Below are 17,445 nucleotides of genomic sequence, written 5' to 3'. Positions count from 1 at the left end.
AACTCGATCTCCCGACCCCCAGGTTCCTTCCGTGCTTCCGTGCTTCCTTCACTCACTCACAGCCCGAGGAAGCAGGCACCTCCCATTTGCTACCTACCTTACCAAGGTAGCTAAGGTAAATGTCAAGCAAGGTACGGATACGGATGCATCAAGAGGACGGATGCACAATTCGGAACCTTAGGTAATCGGCCTCAGATTCGTGCGAGTATGTCAGCCTTATGTAAGGCAGCTTGATCCAGTTCTGGAGCACGTCCCCGCCCACAACCGAGAGCATCCTCCTGGCCTCCTCCACCACATCTGCCTCGCCGGAGAAAACTCCGCGTTTCGTGCTGGACACCCCGAGCTCCCATGGCCGGACGGGAAGACGACGTGACGGCCCATCCATCGGCGATTGTCCGACACTCGGTGCTACAAAGACTTCGTGCCCATGTTGACCTGAGTCAACGCCACACCATTAATCTTTCTCTTTCCACCTGCGCAATGAAAGACAGCGAGTCTGCACATAATTCAAGTCACAGCACGACACGGGGTGGCGCTTTACCACTAGACCATACCTGCTAAAGCCTCGGCAAAATCCTCACGCCGAACGGCAAATTCGCTGAGCTACCTATCTCAAACTTAAACAGAGGGACCGCATGGCTGTCGGTTCTCTTGTGTCGGTCCTGATCCCGATGGAGTGCTAGCAAACATCTGCCGGCGCAACGCGAGCGCACCCCCACGCCCGGCACATGGGACTCGGGGCCCCAAACATTTTTCTTTCTTGGGCATGATGGGGCAAGATGGGACGAGAAAGAATCCCACACGGCTACCGGACTTGACTTGATCTCGCGTACGCGTTATCTGGCAACGTGCTTGCATGCCTGGAGACGGCAAAATGCGAGGCATCCGAATATGCTACGGATACCTACCTACACTGCGCCATGGCGTCTCTGGCGATTTCAATGTCACCCAATCAGTGGATAATTCCGACACCCCCGTCCAGGAGGACCGTGATATCTCAAGCCGACGATGACCAGACCCTGGCTGTCTCGCATCTGCGATTGATCAACTACTATGGTAAATATTCGTACCAGGGCAAGGTAGCGAAAGGTTCGACGCCATTTGCGCATCTCAATCATACCCTGTTTGGCGACTCAGGCCTCATGGTTGCATCTCGTCGCAATGCTGCCGTTCGCTGTATTGCTCGGGGTCTGGGTCGAAAGATCTCCAACAAAAGTTGGCCGGTTTGCGATGCCATGGCCCATGGGCTTTGAAAGGGTGATCGGGCACCAGGAATGCAGCATCACCTTCGGGAGAGCGGACTGGCGAATTAGCCTCTTCTTGCCACGGCTACAATTCATACATGATGCCTTTTTGCGCTTCTTCATTCGCAACACCACTCTCACCAACCAGACGAATCGAGTACCTACCTAGCTAGTGCTGCCGTCGACGAGGACGAGACGAGTGGCTAAGACATGCGTACGAATACAGCATACACTTCACACACAGTAGCTCCGGCTAAACTCGCTCGAGGCCAACTTGATCTTTCTCCCGGCTGGTTATACTGGGTAATCTGATACCGGGCTGTCTCGGATTGCCTAACTCGGTACTCCAGAGCCAAGGGGTCCTTGCTTGGCCGAGGCTGACCCAGACGACCGCCAGGCCAACCCAGTCAACCAGTCTGCTGTCTAGCCACTGACACCCTTGCACTTTCCGAGCGTGGCTTTCATAGGATGCTAGCCTCGATACTGGACTTGGTTGCGCTTCGACCCTTTGCTTCTCAACCAACCCCAGTTTGTTGTCACATATCACGTACATACCAGTGCGACAGCTTTTGCTCCTCGAGGACAAGACCAACCAGCCCAACGGCATCAACGGCGGTGGTCCAGTGCAGAGGGCAGTCGATCGCTATCCGAACCTCGCCGGGTTGCTTCACCAGTTGAACGTTTGGAGACCCTGCGACAACCGAACCCGTTTGAACTGAGACGATAGTGAAGAAGCAAGCGAGGACGATAAAGGCGGAGAAGGGTGCCGCCCGAGCGCGAGGCTTGGCCCGTTGTCGGATCTGGCTACCTCCCGTCGCCTGTTTGGCTTTCGAGACGGTGCGTGCCGTCGACGGTTGGTCTCCACCGACATTGGATCATCATCAGTGCGCAATCGATGCCAATCGACCTCTTACCCGCTGGTCCACCACCACCCTCGATTGATCACTACTGCGTTGGTGTGTACTATGTATGCACACATGTGCTCTGGCACGTCTGGGTATGGATCATGGTTGATGGCTGCTCTCGGAATCTCGATACTGTGATCTTTCCCCTCTCTGGTGGTACCTGGGCGATGGATGGTACGGAGTACGGACGGATATTATATTTCAAGGCTTTCCTGCAGGGCCTATGTGGACACACAGATGATGCTGCGAGGGGCTACTTATTGTGCAGCTAACCCACCCACATAGCTACCTGCCTGTCATCCTGTCAAGCCTAACCTCCCATCCTCTCATGTTGGCCTCTTCCACACTCTCGCGAGTCCCGTCGGCCTAGTTCGCTGCAACAGAAGATGCACAAGGACTGCACAGCTAGCCGACCCTTATTGCTACCATGGCCGCGCTCAGGGCGGGGACCTTACTTCACTACTTTCATTCACGTCAACCCTAGATCCATGGTCAACAGGACCATTCCTTGCCCATGCCTGTCGAGGGGGTAATCTAGCTAAAGTTGTCCGTAGCGGGGGAAAAGGAGCAGCGAAAAAGATACATGGCAATACTTTCCACCACACCCTCCGAAAGCCAGGCGCAACCCTCCACTCATTGGTGCGCATTCGACTCGTTTTGCGACTCACCTTCCTTGCCCTTGGCGGCTTGTGGTAATGGGACTAAGGCGGTGCGGGCTTGTTCCTCCTGTGTCCTTGGTCCCCGGCAGGCATCTTGCTCGTGGTTCGTCCGCTGCACCTTCGTGCGTCTCCATCCTCAACCGAAAGGGGTCCTCCTCAGAGAGCAACCTGAGACCATCCATGCCGCTGCAGAGAGGTGTCCGCTGCAGACTCGGGGATTTTCGCAAGGGGGCCAACAAGTGGATGATTCATCAGAGACAAAGTCCTTGACGATTGCCTCATTTGCCCCCGTGAAGCTCCAGCTTGTTGCGACTCAAGCCTGGAGCGAGTGCCAACTCGTTTGACGAGACGCAGCGCCTCTGGATATCAGCTTAACACGACACAGCGCAGGCTGACGCCGTCGCCACTGACAGAACCAAATCAACACGTTGCGGAAGATCGCCCATGCTCATCACGCTGTGCGGCCAACAGGCCAGATGCCTGGGCACCAGCATGTCCATGTCTCCAAACCTCTCATGCACCGCGTCAGCTATGCTGCTGTGCTGCTCGTCATCAACCTTCTCCCGCGAATGCAGTAATGGCTTCTACCTTGCCTTGCGCAGCGGTTCATTTTGCCCACACAGCTGGGGGATGGGGGCGATGCACTCACGGGAGCGAAAGGGATCTCAAGACGGCCAGTGCCTCCAAAGTTCGGATGCTACATCACACCGCCAGATCGCCCGCACCACGTTCCTGGGCAAGCGTTCCGTCGGAGAGACAGGCAGATGCCAATCTAGCGGCAAGACCGTCCGATCTATCTCGTTAGGGCTCGCGAGCCGCCATTAAGACCGAGATTGAAACCAACCTCGAGCCAGGCCCAAACGCACAGGGTAGCAAACTTCTTTTGGCGCGAACCAGCCTCCTCCAGCTGGCGCTGACTGACGATTTCCCGGCCCACAGAGCGCAGATAGGAATCCTGGCCGCATAGACGAAGATCTAGATCCTGCTTGCCGAGCAAACAGCCAAACCTTGACCATGGGATCTGGATTCTTCCTACCTCTTACTTCCAGCATCCAGACCACGTCGGAGGCGATTCGCAAGCGCAAGGCAAAAGGAGGCAGGGATAACTTTGAAGTCAGCTGGCCCCCCACAGAATGCAATCGATTACCTGCTGGCCAACCACTGCCCCCAACGCTCGACTGCTCGCATTCCAGTGTCCGACCTACATCGCACAGCCTTGTTAGATCGACGTCTAGCGCTCGCCTCGAACGTAAAGAAACAAAAGCAGGGCTCTGGCATTGTCCAGAATTTGACATTGTTTCTGGCTGCCGTCATCTTTTACAGGACTGACCCAGCGGGAAAAGGCGGTGTCCAACTTCCAAGCAGCCTAGACCCGGAAACCCAAACACGTCAACTCATTGTAGGGAACATGCCAATTCCACCTCTTTGGGGAAAGGGAGTTCCCTGCATTTGACAGCGCCTCGACCACGTCTACCCCGCCAAAGCTCACCAACTGTCATGACATGGACGTCGGTCTACTCGCGAATCACCAGACTCTGGGCCGCATCGCGGTTCTCGGCCATTGCTTCGCCATGAAAACGTTCCAAGAGGTGCGGTGAAGGCCTCATTTGTTTCTCCAGATTTCCACCTTTGGGCAGAGACAAGCTAGCCCGAGCACGCCTCTTTGCCACTAACCTTGTCTAGGTCAGATCTAGCTCGTTCACGAGGGTGGTGTCTGCGCAAACTAGTCATCCGTATGTTCCCAGGTGCCTAAAACTGGTTCGGAACCTGGCCTCACCGCATCGCCTTCCGTCATCATTACCAGTCTACTCGTCTTGAGTGACATGCGGAAACATTCTTCGAGGGAAGTGGCTAGATGTCCTTTTGTCCGTGGTGATTTTCTGCTCCGATATCTCACCTCGCCCAGTCTGGATCTCGCAGCATACGAAGATCTCCCGCAGTCTACAGGATCTAATCTGGATGACCGAACTTCGGGTACCCACCGGCTGCTCGCTTCTCAAATCTTTGGTCGACTGACCTTACAATTCGGGGCACCATGCACCATGCGAGTGGCTTAGATGGACTCACCCCTGCATATGAACCATTTCTTCAGCGCGCCATTCCAGGCGTTCCCTCTATCATGTCACTTCCACTAGCAGTGTCTCTGTCTAGCGGGGAGAAGGAGTTGACGGATCATAGACGAGCGTGCATCGATAGCGAGCCGGAGGCACAATCCATTGGCTTGGGTAGACAACCACCACAACCCAGCAGCATATGATCAAGCGCTCCCTCACCCTCCAGGTTCTCGGTTTTCGCAGCAGCCAGCGAGTCCGAGATTCGACATGTGAGACCAAGAGACTGCTGACCACTAGTGTGCCCAGAACAGAGGTACAAGTGAAAACTTATCTTGTTCATCTTTGCCTCAATGTAGAGGTGTGCCCATGTGGATGCCGGCTGCTCATCAGAGTAATTCAGGGGGCGGTGCAAGATCAGCGTCCTCTGGATTGACTTGAGACACATGGTACATCAGAGTCGGCGCGAGCTGAAGCGGGCCACTCTCACGCCCGTACGTAGTTCGGATGGCTCAACAAGCTCTTAATATTGTTTCCCTTTTGGGAGAGGTGAACGAGTTGATTTGATATTGTATGCGTCCCTGATTCTCGTTCTCGTGTAAGGACCGTAACGTTACTTGAGCATGGCTCGCTGCGGTCACAAGACACGAGACAAGAATCTGAAAGGTTGTCTTCGCTCGGATGTTGCCAAGTATGGGTTTTACATGCACAGACAAAAGTATCCCGAGGATGGTCTTGGCGTGTTGCTTGCTTTTCGAGCAAAGAATATTGAGCAACTTTGTAGTGTATCCTGACATTTGAACGTCTGGTGGACCATGACAACGCCTCAACAAATTCCCATTCCCAATCTTCAGTCATTCTCGGGTTTAAACATTTGCAACAGCCTTTTTGCCAGCCATCGAATCAACCGCCGTCCCTCTTGGCCTAAGGTCAGGGAGGGTGCGTGTGTCCAGGAGTGTATGCCATCGGTGTGTTGCTTTTACTACCTGACGCAAGGTTATCGGCCGGAGAGTGCTCGAGCATCACTGCAGCATCCTTTGTCCATAAATCTAGCACCACCCTGTCTGTACCCTACTTGAGATCAAAGATTTGACGGCTATGATTTGATTGTATTATGATATGCGGACTGCCATTTGAAAGGGCAAATCAGGATGGTTGGAAACTGGCAAATAATTTTCAGCACGCTCTATCCCAGATTCCGGATCTACTGGGTCAAGACAACCTGGACTGGCGCCATTCTCGTCAAGATTGACTTTGATATTCTTGCTGATGTTGTAGCGAGTTTCCATGAAGCCATGTCGAAGACCAAGGCTCCAAGACTCGGGCTCATCGTCGTCGAAGTCTCACTCCATGTACGGAACTCTCGCTGTAAGGCTTGGTAGACTGGTATTTGGGATTATGCCAGACTTTTGAGTGGGATCTTGTCTATCCTGATGCATTCTACATTTCACGCCCCAACGTCGCGTGGTTTGTGTCCCCATGTCTGAAGGAATACAGCGAGCGCATGGAGTCCTCAAAACAGTTATAAGACCCTGTGTTGCGAAGCTCCACGTAAAGTCAATTACAGCCTTTAGTCTGGGATGAATGTATTGATTTCATCAGGGATCCATAGGTTGCCATACCGAGAGCTGCTGACCGTATCATTGATAAACCAAGGGGGGTTGAACGCGGAAATCAGCGAGCTAGGAGCTTGTATCTTTTTCCACAAGGATACATTGAATAGGAACTAGCTGACTCGCATATGGAGAAATCCGCGCAAAGATATAATTTCCAAGACGGGGTCTGGGAATGCAGTGGGCGCCAACGTTACCCCTGTCATACTTCCCATCTGTCATTCTGCAGTACTGCAGAATCAATCAAACTGAGAACTTCAGGACAAGAAGTTCGATGTTCGTCTTCTCCCACATGAACAAGGCGAGTTCGACGGTTATCAAATGCCAGTGACGATCGAAGGACAGGAACCACAAGATGCATCCTGCTACTCCGAGTGAGGCTCCGGGATATACAAGCCATATATACTTGGCAGGTGCTTAGATGTTATGTTGTTAGAACTTTTGGCGAGGCGCGTTGCAAGTTTGTCGAGGATGCGGCCGGAACAGACGATCTCAATGGCGAAAGTGCCTGCGATGAGACCAAGCCACAGCAAACCTTGGGTCTGGACGTTCTATTGCGCGAATGCTACTCGCCCCATTATGAGAATAGAATAAGCAATGAGTTTTCGAGCACTCTTTAGTGCTCTTATCTGACCACCAATGCTGGAAGAAAATGCACGGTATGATGACACACCAGAGTCGAGGCTCTGCCAAAAACTTCATCAATAGGACAGTTCTTAAGACTATATATCTCTTGGATTCGGGTGGAAACTGTCGGGTTTCCTGAGATTGATGAGAATTAGGCAGAATCCGAGTCAGTCAGTGTCAAACTTTACCCAGAGTCTCAACACCTTTGTTTTTTGGACGCTCTCCCCATTCGTTGCCGCCGGATATTGAAATACGTGGGTAAAATGTTTCTGGCAAGAAGAAAACTTCGAGCGGGAGGAAGACGGCATGGCCATTACAAAGCAGCACTACCTTCACAGGACTCCAGTATAGGCGACAAATACTTCCACAATGCCTAATATCAGTGGTCATGATCAGGCTGTGACTGTGGCCAAACTCGATGAGGACTCACCAAACGCCACAAGCTTTTCTTCTACGTCGATTGCCAAGATCTAGAGACCCGTCTTGAAGCCTCTCTTGTGTTTGAACGTGATGTCTTGAACAATGGCAAACTCCACGCTGAGTACTGGTCTGGCACTAACTCCTTGAAACAGACGAAGCACCAGATATGCCTCACAAGGAAAATTGGCTGCCGTCGTGCAACCGATGGCTACCAGGGCAACTACAGTCATGACAAGCAGAACGGGGCGGCGGCTCCAAATGTTTCAAATCCCGGCAAACATTAAGATGCCGACAAATAGACCGAGATCTGGGAGACCCAAGGATCAGTTGCTCTCGGAGCCAGTGATGTCGAATTTGTCTTGAAGAAGCGGCAACGAGGTGACCAGTGCCGTTGTCATAGATAGGGATAAGAAGCCGGCGTACGAAAGAATGAGCAATAGACGTAATCTCTCTCAAACTTTGACCAGTTCAAAGCATCGAAGTCATCTGGATTCAGTTGCTGGATCATAGGTAGGCCACGTGGATGAGACAAGACCTCCCGTCCGGTTGATGGGTTGTTCGTCGACTGGGTAACCCAACCATCTACACTTCGCCACGGTCGGGCTCTCGTCACCTGGTCGTGGAGATCATTTCTCTCTTGGGCGGTTTGGAGGTCTGACATGGTAGAATAGTACGGTGGTACCACTTGGAGAACACTGATCAGGAAAACCCGGGGATGTCATTTGACTCTTGTGGTGACGGGATCTCTGAGAGTTTACCTTCCCTTCTTCAATTCTCTGGTATCATTCCATGCTCCGCCTTTCACCATCAGACATGATATATGAGCTTGATAAGCTGCCGGTATGAGCTGCTTTCTACGCTAGTAGTGCTTGCAGATGGCATCCGGAAGCCTTTTCTCCTGGCAGAGACGAATGCTATCTCTCCAGGATGCTCAAAGTGAGCTGTCCCTGCTCATGCCATCATTTGACCATGATGAAGATTGCCGATCAACTGTCGCCGGCGGCCGGTACCTAGAATAGGAAGTGGTGTTCTCCACCATCCTCTGCGGCTTGTGCGATTTTGCCCCTTCACTACGGCTTTACGAACGTTGCGATTCAGACTGACCAGTTCACGCATGTAAAAGAAATCGATGGGGAAGAAGAAAGAAAGAACGGAAAGGTTGAGAGCATAAGTCGGCTCGAGCTCGACCTCTAGAAAACAAATAGTATTCAATCGCCAGTATGTATTATTCATGTACACCTGAAAGGCATGGCTCCTCAGCTGGTGATGCACGCCGTCTCGGTGAAGACGACGGTAAGATGGCACTGGTGATGTAATGGACAGAAGCTGAGGCTTTCACAACATGGCATGCAGGATGGATCTTCGTACGCGCATTGAAACTCAATTTTCGAATCGGGAAGCAGACTAATGACATTTCCTGTTCCATATCTTTTCAAGAAACTGCCCTTCTCGCGCCTACTGCGGCTACAAATTATACAGACTTCATTTGCGTACCAAGGGTGCCCCTTCCATTGCGAAGACTCTGGGATGCAAAAGCTTAAGCAAACTCAGCCTCATCGATATTCCTCAAGAAGATGGTGTACCACTTGACGAGGTTGACGTGGCCCTTGACGCTCGTCTTCTCGTTGACGGTGTGAATGCCCGCCCACTCGTCGCTCTCGGGGTCGAACCCGGGCAAGAAGCGGAAAATATGCTGCGTCAGGTCCCAGTAGTACCGCGTGTCCGTGTTCCCCGTCATGAGACCCGGCGAAACGACAACCTCTTCGCCGTACAACGCGCGCGTGGTCCCGGACAGGATGCCATACGGCGTGACGCCCTCAACCGAGGTCGGGGTCACGGGCGCGGGCTCCAGCACCTTATCGTTACCCTTGAGCGTGATGCTCGACGGCGTCTCGGCTTCGCCGTCAAAGGCGTGGAGGGTGAGATTGTACTTGTCCGCGATGGGGCGCACGAGCGCGGCCAGCTTGTCCTGCACGCTGGCGGTCCTGTCGCCGACGTTGACGCGGTGGTTGACGACCGCCCTGACGCGCTCCGGCAGGGCGTTGATCTTGACGCCGCCCTCGATGATGTCGGTGGCTACGGAGGTGGTGAAGAGGTACTTTACCTGCGGGCCCGCCTTGGCGGCTTCCTTTGCGAGTTGGTCCGTCTTCTTCTTGCACATCTGCTGGGTGTCCGCAGGCAGCAGTCTGCGCAAGTTGTCTGGGAACTCTGGCGCGTACGAGGCGCCGCATTGGAGCTTCTCGAGGTACGGGTTTCCGGAGATGAGCTCGGGCTCGTAGAGGTTCGCCTCGATGTGCGTGATGAGCTCGGAGAGGATGCCGATACCCGTGTGCTCGGGGGGGATGGAGCTGTGGCCGCCGGGGGTGCGGACGATGACCTCGACGTCAATGTAGCCCTTCTCAGCGGTGCCGGGGAGGGCAAAGGTCTGGCCCCACTGGGAGTCGAAACCGGCTCCTTCGTCGACGATGATGGCGGCTCCATCCTTGCCGTAGCGCTCGAGCAGGAATGGCGCGAGGTGTCCTGCGCCGCGCTCTCCAGAGACTTCTTCGTCGAAGCCAAAGGACAGGACGACGGTGCGCTTGGGGGCGAAGCCGGCGTCGATCAGCAGCTCGACGGACTCGAGGATGCCGATGAGTGAGTTCTTGCAGTCCATGGCGCCGCGTCCCCAGACATAGGTGCCGTCGTAGGCTCCGCTCCAGGGCGGGTGAGTCCAGCTGTCGATGGTGGTGGGCGCGACGGGGACGGTGTCCTGGTGGGCCATGAGGACGGTGGGCTTGAGGGCGGCATCGGAGCCCTGCCAGGTGTACAGCAGGCCGTGGGTGTTTACGCGCTCGAGGCGGAGGGTGTCGTGGACCTTGGGGAAGGTCTTTGCGAGGTAGGCGGAGAAGGGGAGCAGCTTGTCCCAGCGGTCGTCGGCGCCGACGGGGCCGTAGTTGTCAAAGGACTCGGTGGGGATCTGGATGGCGCCGGAGAGGCGGGCGACGGTCTCATTGCGGAACTTGGGGCTGTCGAGGTACGAGTCCAGATGGGTGAGGCCCGAGGAGTTTTGGGTCGGGAAGAGGGGGTCGACCTGGCGACAGGCGTTGGCGGCAGGCGAGGCGTTGCGGTGGTGGCCGTGGCCGAGGAATGGGATGGCCGCGGAGGACGGCTTGTGCAGGTAGACTAGGAGGAGGGCGGCGGGGATGAGGGACCACCACGCGGTCCGGCGGGCGCGGCGTGGTTCCGGAGCAGTGAGCTCGGGCGCCGGATGCGCGAGGGGGAGTTTCTCGGACATTACAATGAACAGATTAAATTGGAACGATGCTATGAAATGTGTCAATCGGGTCTGGTGCCCGCTTGTGCAAGGAACCTTGAGGATGAGGTGTTGTCAGGAATTGAGGAGAGTGAGTGAGTGAGTGAGAGATGAGGGTGAAGTTGAGAATGAAGAGGTCAAGTGAAAGACGCGACGGGGTCAATCGGTGGTGTGCTACCCCATGAGTATGACAAATGAGACGAATTGAGGGCACGGCGTGTCGATGGCCCGCCGACTCTCCGCAGTTTCACCCGAACTCGCGTCAAATTCACCTCCAAGCTCCGATCCATCGGCGCCGTTATCGCACTGGCGATGGATGGACGATAAGGTATCCATCCGTATCAAACCACCTCTCTCCATTCTCCAGCTCACGCGCGAGCTTTAATTTTCGAATCTTCAAATCCCCCTCATGCGGGGTTCGTCAGCGTTGTGCAGCTTCCGGATTGGAGGCTCATCGGCTCCTAGTGGCTGGTTTCGCACCGCACAGCTGGGATGTTGCTGGCTGGGTGGTGGGATCGTCTTCCTTGCAGCTTCTCCTCGGCTACTGATAAAGCTGATGATTGAGCTCTGCTCGGCTTTTTGGCTGAATTCAGAATAGCTTCGAATTGATGCGGTCCCCCTGTATCGGAGCTTTATCATTGGCATCGCCAATTCGGAGTCATATGTGGGACAGTCATTGATGATTGGACTGAGCAACATCAAACTGTATGGCATCACTTGTTCAAGGGATTATGATTATGCTCTTCAACAAACGGGCGAATGTTAACCAACTCATAGTGTCTGTGCAAAATGCTCACTTGCCCTTCCGCCCATCCATCCGCGTCCGCGCAGCTCTCAAGAGGGCCCACGCAACCAGCCGATACACAATCACACACCCAGCCAGTGCCGCAATGTTGGCATTCGGATCCACGTTGAACTTGTACAAGTTGAGCACATCCTCGCCCGTCTCCACCGGACACCGTCCATCCGGCAGCCTCTGCCCATCATCGCACGTGAACGTCACCGACCTCAGACTGTACGGCGCCAGAGCGCGCGTCCCGTATCGGATGGGAGACAGGTAATTAAAGATCTTGAACAGCTGCGGCATGTCGATCGAGAGAACCCCCGCCATCGTGTTGGCCACCGACAGGATCACGGACGTGAGGTTCACGGCGAACCCCGTGTGGTTGAAGAGCGTGTTGAACATGATGCCCACCGACTCGCCGCACGAGACGATGCCGAAGCACGAGAAGACGCACACAAAGTACATTGTCGCCGTCCGCGGGAAGCCCACCGCCAGGTCCGCGAGCACGCCAAAGATGAGACAGCTGATAATCTCAAACGGGAACTCGAGCACCGAGTACGCCGCCAGGAACGCCTCGACGCTGTACACGCCGTCGTCGTCCTCTCGGTAAAACACGTCGCGCTCGGCGGGGTAGACGGCCACGTTTTGCAGCATGCCCACAAAGTAAAAGGCGCCAATCTCCTGCACGAAACCCATGCGGTTCTGCACTGAGTAGTAGTCGTTCTTGAGCGGCGAGAAGAAGAGCGCGAGGACGATCCCGAGGCCGACCACCTGCATGATGCGCGCCAGGAGGAGCGGCGGCTGGCGGCGAAAGTTGATGAGGCCGCGGTGGACGAGAAGGGGGAAGGCTACGAAGAAGGAGGCGCGTTTGCGGACGAGGGCACCCAGCTCGGCTGGGGTTGCGAGGCTCGCCTTGTCAAAGGTCAAGGATTTGCGAGAAGTTCGAACGTTGGGCTGCCGAGGTGAGGAGTAGGTGATCGTATCGTGGTCCTCGTCAATGCCGGGCAACTCGCCCGTCCTATTGACTGCAGGCATCCTGACATGTCTCTGCCATGCGCCGACCAAAGCCTCCACCTTTTCCCTGCTCTCGGCCTCCCTGGTCTCCTGCTGCAGATTGATCGTGACGAGGTCGAGCGCAAAGTCGGCCGGGTTGGTGTGCGCCGGACAGCTGAATCCCTGGCGCTCAAAGTAGGCCAGCATCTCCCGCGCTGACCCGGCGTACGCGGGAGACCCTCCCCGAGCAAGCAGCAAGACGTTTCCAAAGTGCTTGAACAAGTCGGACCGCGCCTGGTGAATCGTCAGGATCAGCGTCCGGCCCTCGTTGGCGAGACCCTGCAGCACCTCCATGATGGAGTTGGCGGTGAAGGCGTCCAGCCCGCTCGTCGGCTCGTCCAGCAGCAGCACGAGCGGGTCGCTGAGAAGCTGCACGGCGATGGTGACGCGCCGCTTTTCGCCTCCCGAGATGCCCTTGACAAGCTCGTTGCCGACTAGGTTGTCCGCGCAGTCCTTGAGGCCCATCTTCAACAAGACTTCCTCTGCGCGCTTGGATTTCTCGTCGCTGCTCATGTGGGATGGTAGGCGTAGCCCGGCCGAGAATCGGAGCGTTTCTCGCACCGTGAGAGACGGAAGGAGGGCGTCGTCGTCCTGGCATACGTACGAACATACTGAGCGGATGACCGAATTAGACGGCAACGCGTTGTTGAAGGTGAGTTTGCCCGATAGCCGATAGCGAGTGCTGAGGCTGCTGGGAAGTCGCAAAGACATGGCATTGAGAAGAGACGTCTTGCCGCTCCCCGAGGGGCCCATGATGACGTTCAGCTTCCCTGCTTGGAATGTCGTGTTGACGGGATTGAGGATCGTCTTGGTTGGGAGCTTTTTGCCCGAAGCCGCTCTCTTGTCCAAAGCGAGAGCAAAGTCATCCAGTCCTACGTCAATGGTGCGAACCTCAGAGATGGAATGGGTCTTCATCTTCTCCTTGCCAGCCGATAAATCAGTGTTGGAGACTCTCGCACGAGCAATGGTCATTTCTTGCTTAATGTACTGGAGTCCGACGGCCGATACGATGCAAAAGAAGATGACGAATGCGACCAGCACGACGATGGGCCTCCATACCCAGTTGCGCGGAAACCCGAGAGAGTCCATGATGAACCGGCCCGTGTACTGCACGCATTCTGGATTTGCAGCCCCGCCATCCAGCGGGCAATCGTAAAAGGAACCTTCAAACTCATTGCCACAATAGGCGCCAAAAGCATAAAACTAAAAAAAAAACACATTAGTACGGTCATGTTGAAATTGTTGCTGTCCAGGCTTACCGAGTACGTGATCCATTTCAGCCACCGCACATATACCGGGATCGAGTTCGCTTGGATGAACATGCCGCAAGCCATGCTCTGCAGGGTAAACACCATGTTGGCGATCAGACTCGCACCTGGAAAGTTTCTCGACGCGGTGACACATGTAATCGCGCATGTGACGGCGATGTAGTGGTTCAGCACGGTGATGGCGAAGAAGACGAAGAACTGGCTGGCGTCTCGGTCAAAGCCGCCCATGAAGTAGAAAATGATGGAAAACAGGAACGGAACGGGCAAATCTTCGGTAAACAGACGAGCCAGGCGGCGAGAGAAGAGGAACGGAATCGCATCGACGCACGATTCGCTATGCTCGCGATCGTAGGTTGGGATGTCGACCGTGAGGCGGTAGACCTCAAACATGAGAGTCAGGTATCCCTGTAGGCCTGCAGCAGTGTAGAGCGCGCCTTGGCGTGAGCGGATACCCGAGAGATTTCGGGGTAGGTTATAAAAGATGTAGCCCGTCACGAGCGCCATGAGAATCGCTTCCGTGGATGATGCCAGCATCCCCATTGGGTCGCGGTATGTCACCTTGAACGTCCTCTTGGTCAGGACTTTGAGCTGTCTTGCATACGATGCGTTCTTGCTGGTCTTGGATCTGGCCCCTGAGCCTATTGATGTAGTCTCAACTGCCTCGCCTGTTGGCGCAAATGTTGTTTTGCTTTCACGTATCCATGCCTGCTTAAGATGGCTAACCCGTTCCGCTGTCTCCTGTTCAAGCTCGGGCGTGCGGGTGTCTACAGCGGCGACGTCGATCACAAACTCGGCGGGGTTCACGAAAGGGGGCAGCTTAAAGCCCAGACCCTCGAAGAATGGAACGCAGTCCTTCGCAGGACCCGAGTACACTGGACTTCCCTTTGTGAGGATGATGAGGTTGTCGAAGAGATCCCAAATCTCTGACCGGGGTTGATGGATTGTCGTTATGACGTTTCGACCCTTGGTGGCAAGCTTCTTTAGCGTGCGCATCAGCTGAAAGGCACTCGTTGCATCTAGACCTGTCGTCGGCTCATCGAGGAACAGGACCGATGGGTTGGCTAGCAATTGGACACCGATGCTGACTCTTCGTTTTTCGCCTCCTGAGCACCCCCGGTGCTGTCTATCTCCTATCCTCGTGTTGGAGCACTCCTTGAGACCAAGTTCCAGAATAACCTCCTCCACGATGCGAGCTCGTTCCTCGGCCGTCGTGGGAGGCGGCAACCTCAAGTCGGCAGAGTATTGCAGCGTCTCGCGCACAGTGAGTGAGGGGAGGAGAATGTCCTGCTGCATGACGTAGGCGTGCCGCGCATTGTGAATGCCCTCGTTGCCGTTGAAGGTGACGGAGCCACTTTGGGCGAGTCGCGCACTGATCATGCGTTCCGACAGTGTATTCAGTAGCGTGGTTTTGCCGGAACCGCTGCCGCCGATGATGGCTGTCAGAGTGCCCGGTTGCAGGGAAGCGTTGACATGATAAATCAAACTTTTGGAGCTTGGATTAAGGTTGAATTTCGACTTTACCAGCTCGGGGTAGGTTGCAGGGTCCCACCACGAAGGCGAGGTGTCGACGGTGACAGCCAAATCACGAATTTGGACGTCGACTGCTTCAACATCGTCAAGGGAAATGTGGCCGGCGCCAGAGAGTGAGAAGCGCGTCATGTCGGGTTGCTCAGGTGCATGCGGAGGTGCCGATGTCTCGATGGAGCTCTGGCGGTCGAGTTTGTCCATCTTGAGCACGATGGCTCGGTCATCGTTGGCTGACTGGGTTGATGTCGGAAACATGGCGGGCGAGATAATCGGTCAGCTACGGCCACCACGGGCGCATGCCGCTTAGGGCTGGCTGCGAGAGCGGAAACCCGCCTCTAGAAGACGTCAATAACTGCGAAAAGCCCGAGGTAGATAGATGTCTTGGGTCGCTGGGTGGAAAGGAACATGAAGTGATAGTGGGCGCATCAACGGCCTTGCTGCCGTCCGGGTGAGACCGAACCGGGAGCGGTGAACAGCCTCGCAGGAGCGATATAACGGCTTCCTCAGAAGTTTCCAAGTCTCGAGCTAAGAAGACGGAAGTGCCTTGCGTAGCGTGGAACTCAGCTGCTGAGCGGAGAGAAATAGCTTTGGGTGAGAAGTCGAAGGAGGCAAAAGCAAAACCAACAGACTCTATAAGACGGGGGGGGATTGCCAGACGACGCCATGAGGGAAATGCACAGAGGATGACTTTGACTCTTTTCTGGGACAAGCGGTTAGCGGACGTTGGGTCATATGCATGCAGTCCAGTGGCATTTTCGATGCAACCTCCAGCCGAGGGATCTCGCGTGCAGGACGAAAGCCCCAGTAGCTCGAGCGTTCTGTTCGGAGTTCCTCTTTGACATTTTGGCTAAGCGACGTTGGATGGCGAAGCGAGCACTCAAGCGAGCCCAGGATCTGCTGCAGCTGCACGTTTTCACTCCACACGACCCTCCCACTCCCCCCAAAAGGGCAGTCTTAACACCCACCCGGTGACGAGTACAGATACCCGCAATCTCCCTACATGGTAATTGTGCTTTCAGACTTCAAAAGTCCAGAAAAGTGTTTGTGGTTCAGCGGGGTTTGGTCGCTCTGATGCAAAGGCCATGCATGCATGACCTTGTTTACCTACAGGTGGTCGAATTAAACGAGGTTCGGCTCTGGCCACTCATCTCCCTATTCTCCAGTTTGCATTTTGGCCATGGTACGGATACTGAGCAATCAACGCCTCGTGCAATTTGCGAACCTTGGCGGAACAACAAACTGCAAATATCAACGCCCTCCCTAGTGACTTGGATGTTTGGGGTGGTGTTTGGAACGGATGATTGCTTACGAGTGCCTGCTTCGAGCTTCATGCTGACTGATTTTCACTCGCCAATCGAATGCGTCAAGTTGGCGCAGAAGTACGTAGTAAGTACGGATAAGCAGCAGCAACAGCAACGCCATGTTCAATTGGAGAGCGGGACTGGTGTTGGGTACTCTGGTGTTTAGCGACATTTGATAGTGGATTCGACAACCAATAACGCTAGAAGACGTGGATGACCGGCGAAGCGAGTACCGGTAAGGGTACGGATGGATCTTTAACCGATGTAACATATCGCAGGCATCCTCTTCAACTCTTCATCTCACTTAATTCGAACCCCTGTCTGTAATCATAACGCTCTGGGTCGCGAAAATCCAAACGATAGTGGTCAAAGCGAGACAAAATCCGGGGAAATAGCTGCCAAGATAGCCTAAAATTGCAGGGGTAATGTTATAGCAGGCGATGTGAGAGCGCTCTCTTCTGGCAAGATTCAGATATCTCTGGGCAACTACAGTATGGAGCTCTTGTCAGGTGGTTGTCATCTAGCCTTCGAAGATTATGATTCTCAAGATTCATCAGCCTTGACGGTCGCGGTCGCCATGTTTCACAGCTATGCTTCCAGCTTTGTAAGCTTGAAGATATTGCAGTGCCGCTTTGGCTTCTGGTCGAGGTTTGTGAAGACGTCGCCGTGAAAAAGATTTCTATTATAAGTCACGAGATTTG

The 17,445-nt window shown here is 54.7% G+C and overlaps 4 protein-coding genes across 4 annotated transcripts; 1 reads left to right on the top strand and 3 right to left on the bottom strand.

Moving 5' to 3' along the window:
• Positions 1-148: 148 nt before the first annotated feature.
• Positions 149-385, bottom strand: CORC01_09598 (uncharacterized protein; the record flags this gene model as incomplete). Its single annotated transcript, XM_022621227.1, has 1 exon — positions 149-385. One exon carries the CDS (start codon positions 383-385, stop codon positions 149-151), a length of 237 nt encoding a protein of 78 aa, XP_022472236.1.
• Positions 386-3,447: 3,062 nt separating this feature from the next.
• On the top strand, positions 3,448-3,633 carry CORC01_09597 (uncharacterized protein; the record flags this gene model as incomplete). Its single annotated transcript, XM_022621226.1, has 1 exon — positions 3,448-3,633. One exon carries the CDS (start codon positions 3,448-3,450, stop codon positions 3,631-3,633), a length of 186 nt encoding a protein of 61 aa, XP_022472235.1.
• Positions 3,634-9,056: 5,423 nt separating this feature from the next.
• Positions 9,057-10,793, bottom strand: CORC01_09596 (peptidase family M20/M25/M40; the record flags this gene model as incomplete). Its single annotated transcript, XM_022621225.1, has 1 exon — positions 9,057-10,793. The coding sequence occupies one exon, from the start codon at positions 10,791-10,793 to the stop codon at positions 9,057-9,059; it is 1,737 nt and encodes a 578-aa protein (XP_022472234.1).
• An 811-nt stretch (positions 10,794-11,604) lies between these two features.
• On the bottom strand, positions 11,605-15,698 carry CORC01_09595 (ABC transporter; the record flags this gene model as incomplete). Its single annotated transcript, XM_022621224.1, has 2 exons — positions 11,605-13,851; positions 13,908-15,698. 2 exons carry the CDS (start codon positions 15,696-15,698, stop codon positions 11,605-11,607), a joined length of 4,038 nt encoding a protein of 1,345 aa, XP_022472233.1.
• Positions 15,699-17,445: the final 1,747 nt, after the last annotated feature.

Source organism: Colletotrichum orchidophilum (genome assembly GCF_001831195.1).
Source record: "Colletotrichum orchidophilum strain IMI 309357 chromosome Unknown Scaffold_88.1, whole genome shotgun sequence".
NCBI classification, from domain to species: Eukaryota; Fungi; Ascomycota; class Sordariomycetes; order Glomerellales; family Glomerellaceae; genus Colletotrichum; species Colletotrichum orchidophilum.
The sequence above is the reverse complement of the archived record's forward strand: the minus strand, read 5'-3'. Positions and strand labels throughout refer to the sequence as shown.